This window comes from Chaetura pelagica, unplaced genomic scaffold (assembly GCF_000747805.2).
Source record: "Chaetura pelagica isolate M959 unplaced genomic scaffold, ChaPel_1.0 scaffold415, whole genome shotgun sequence".
Classification (NCBI taxonomy): domain Eukaryota; kingdom Metazoa; phylum Chordata; class Aves; order Apodiformes; family Apodidae; genus Chaetura; species Chaetura pelagica.
The window spans coordinates 584,742-588,398 of NW_009953398.1; the positions used below are offsets into that span (position 1 = coordinate 584,742).

At 42.9% G+C, this 3,657-nt stretch overlaps 1 protein-coding gene across 1 annotated transcript in view; it reads left to right on the plus strand.

Moving 5' to 3' along the window:
• The window catches only part of TRPC4AP (transient receptor potential cation channel, subfamily C, member 4 associated protein), a 32,171-nt gene that overhangs the window by 18,408 nt on the left and 10,106 nt on the right, over positions 1-3,657 (plus strand). Inside the window, exons 10-11 of the mRNA XM_009998389.1 lie at positions 1,085-1,216; positions 1,906-1,964. Coding sequence (XP_009996691.1) covers positions 1,085-1,216; positions 1,906-1,964 — 191 coding nt within the window. The remainder of the gene's footprint in view (positions 1-1,084; positions 1,217-1,905; positions 1,965-3,657) is intronic.

The following is a 3,657-nucleotide window of genomic DNA, read 5'->3' on the forward strand; positions in this document are numbered from 1 at the left end:
CAGGAATGTGATTTCCATCTAGGTGGGAAAGTTGGTGACTACAGCCACGAGGGATGCCCAAGTTCTGCTGTGAACAAGAATAACGGTGAAAACCTGTAAAATAGCATCAGCTTCAAATCTATTTCACTCATTCAGGTACTTGAGGAAATAGAACAAAATGGACTGAGCTGCTTATAATACTGCTAGTAATAATTCTGCATCCCAGGGATGACCTAGGTTGTTCTTTAGGTGACTTGATATTAAGGAACCATGTTCATTACTGCCTTGGGCACTTAATATTTACAGCACATTGGGCTGCACAAGCATGTGTGGTTTTCATCTGTAACACACAGGATTAGAGTCCCACTGTACTTTTCCTATTCCTCATCTTCCAAATGACATCAGAAGCACCAAAACTTGGACTGAAGGTATCCAGCAGCTGATGACAGGAAAATTATGACCTTATTAGCTCTATAGCCTGTTTCAAACGTGCCATGATGAACCATGTCCTGGCTTGGCAGGCAGAAAGATAAATAAAGCTGAGAAGTTTGGCATTTTCTTCTGAGCATTTTCTAAAGAAGTTGAGCTTCCTCTTAACCTGAAGGAGCAGTGCTTGAACTGCAGTGTGGTTGTGTTACTGCTGGATTCTCCTGTGCTCAGAACTCCTGCCTGGATCACTTGGACAGAAATGGTTGGTGGTTTGTGTTGTGGTCAGAGGACTCCCTCAGCTTCTGCTGCAGGAGCTCGGAAGCAGAAGGGCCCTCAGTAGGTGACTGGCAGCAGCACCTTCACAGCTTGGTTTTGTGATACAGAGGTTAAGTGTAGATGTATTTTCAGTGTGCTGTAAGGGATCTCCCAATGTCCAAAGGGGCTTCCAGAAGCACTGGCTAACAACTTTCTCCCAAAGTGTCTGTTTTCTATGTTCACCAAATGGAAACTAATGATTCACCGTGGTTAGTGTGCATGTTAACACAGACACACACTGTTTGATAAAGGAATTCACTTTCTGCTGTCAGAGGATGACATAATTGTGCCCATCTGTTTACCAGACAACATTATATCCATATCTGAGGGTGCAGCAAGTGTGCTTCTCTTTGTTTTCCAGGTTCATAAAATGATAGCAGAGTTCAAACTGATTCCTGGCCTCAACAACTTGTTTGACAAACTGATCTGGAGAAAGCATTCAGCTTCAGCCCTTGTTCTGCATGGACACAATCAAAATTGTGATTGTAGCCCAGTGAGTAACTTTCTAACTTCTTTACTGGCTTTTTATCTTAGCACTTAACTGAGGAGTTGTACTGATTGACTGGGGGATTGTGTCATGAATGACTTGAGATGTGGTAGCATTCAGGTTTTTGTGAATGACTTCTTTTCACTGAAGTCTTTATCTTTGAGGCATGTTAGGAGTTTAGCAGGGGCCAGTTGCCCTTTTTCTGAGTTTGGCAGCTGAGAAAAGGGTACATTCTGTGCTCCCTCCCTGGAGGCCAAAGGTAGAAGACAACCAAAGCTTAAGGAAACAATAGCTAGTGGGTCTGGCAAGGAGAGGCACAGAACAAAGAATGGATTGGTGTCCCTTTAAGTTTATTTTGTTGGGTTTTTTTTGATAGGGTGTGGGTATGTTTTTATCCTTGTTTGTTTTCCCCAAACCTAGATACTCGAAATCATTCAATACAGTGATGAGCTGCTTTTGCCTTTACAGTGAGAAGAGATTTTGATAACAGTTCCATGCATAGGCTTGGAGGCAATCTCTTCTATAATGGGAAGCCTGCAAAGTGCAGCCTTCTCCATTGCTGCAGGTCACTTGCTTTGCTGTCCAAATGGCTTTGATTTGGAGAGGTTTTCAATTCAGTTTGGGTCAGCTCGGTAACTTAATGCCATCCCAAAATCCTAAAGCAAATTCTTTTGACTTTTTTCTTCTCTTTTTAGGACATTACTTTAAAGATACAGTTCTTGAGGCTTCTTCAGAGCTTTAGTGATCACCACGAGTGAGTATGAAAGGCTGTGGTGGGTTGTGTCTGGGCAGTGTTTGCCTGGTTCCAGTGGGTGTCCTGGGCACGGTGCAGGCTCCATGGGAAGAGCATTGTGCTGTCCTGAAATTCCATCCAGATGTTTCCATGCCTTTCAGCTCCTGCCATGAGAAGGCTTGGGATATACTCTCCAATGGGCATGTCTTAGTATGTCTGTTGATGATTAAAAATAGCCCATTTTGCTTCATGTTGAGACGAACTGAAACTTCTGTGTGACGAATTAACACTTGCTGGCTGAAGAAATAAGGAGGCAGCTTTCGTGATGCTGTCAGTGTGTCTTCTCTGGGAGCTGGTAGTGAGCCAGAGTGCTCACAAAGAGCATACCTTGCCCTGTGGGGACATGTTCAGGTGTAATTCAGAGTGTAGCAAGAATGAAACAGAGGCTGGTAGAAGATTGTGGTGAAAGCAATGGAGAAGACCAGGTTAAACTGGGTGGGAAAAGGTTAGAGGGGTTATCTGTTAGTCTAGCCCCTGGGGACCTGAATTAGAAATAGGAAGAAAGCTTCTGTTTGCCTTCAAAAGGCAGTTTGAGTCTGCTGGACTAGTCAAGGGTTGATGCAGATTTTTAATTATTTTTTTTTAATTTATTTTTTATTGCTTTACTCAACAAACACACCTCCTGCTGGTACAGAGGCACTTGGTGCTCTGGTTGCAGAATCCCATCTTGCCTTCTATCAATATCCTCTTGCTCTAGTTCAGTCCTGGAAGATGATTTCCTACTCTTCACAGACATCTGCACTTGAGGCATATTGCACTAACTGTTTATGGCTTCACTTCTTGCCCAGCTGGTCTTATCTACAGCTGGGGCCATATTTTTGTGTAGGTTTCTATGCTGAAATGCTGAAAGTATCAGCATTTTTTATCAGGAAGTATTAGCTTTAAGAATGGGGAGCTGCTGGTCATATTGTGAACAGCAGGGAAAGGTTGACTGACTGGAAATCCCCATGCAAGACGTTGTCTGTCCAGGAATCTCTCCAGGTTTTCTAGTAAAATCTCTTTAGGTGATGTTCCTACTCAAGTGGTTACTACAAAGATCTCAGTCTTTAAACAGAAAACAACTTCCAGCTGGAGCATTGAGCAAGGGGAACGTGTGGAATCTGGTTTGGGCTTTGAAACAAACAGTTAGATGAACTTTCCATGGAATCACAGATAAGCTGGGTTAGCTGAGGACAGGAAGAGCAAGTATTTACATGCCAATACTGACTTCAGCACAACTGTGTATAAACCAAACGTGCAGCACTTGTTGATTGCATGGAGAGAGAGGCTTTCTTTTCATATCAGAAACCTGTTGATCCAGATCAAAAGGAGTTGCCCATGGCAGCCTCAGTTGGAGGGGGTCTGTCAAACTCAGCCTCTGGGCTACGTTTCCACTTTGTCAGGCTTGTTCTGCATTTAGTTTATTTTACATACAGATCAATTGGTTTTCATTGTGAAAAGTTCTGTGTTTGATAAAACATTTCATGCAAAGCCCTTGGGTTTGTATCTCCTGCTTTCTTGTCTACATTCCGTGAAGCTTTAAACAATTTCCAGAGTGAGCAGTTTGCTCAGAGTAGTAAGTGCCAGATGGATTGTGTACTAATTTTGCAGTTTCTGCTCTATAACAGAGATTTATTGCTAATGAAGAGCATGGTCACTGTGAGGGAGAGAGACT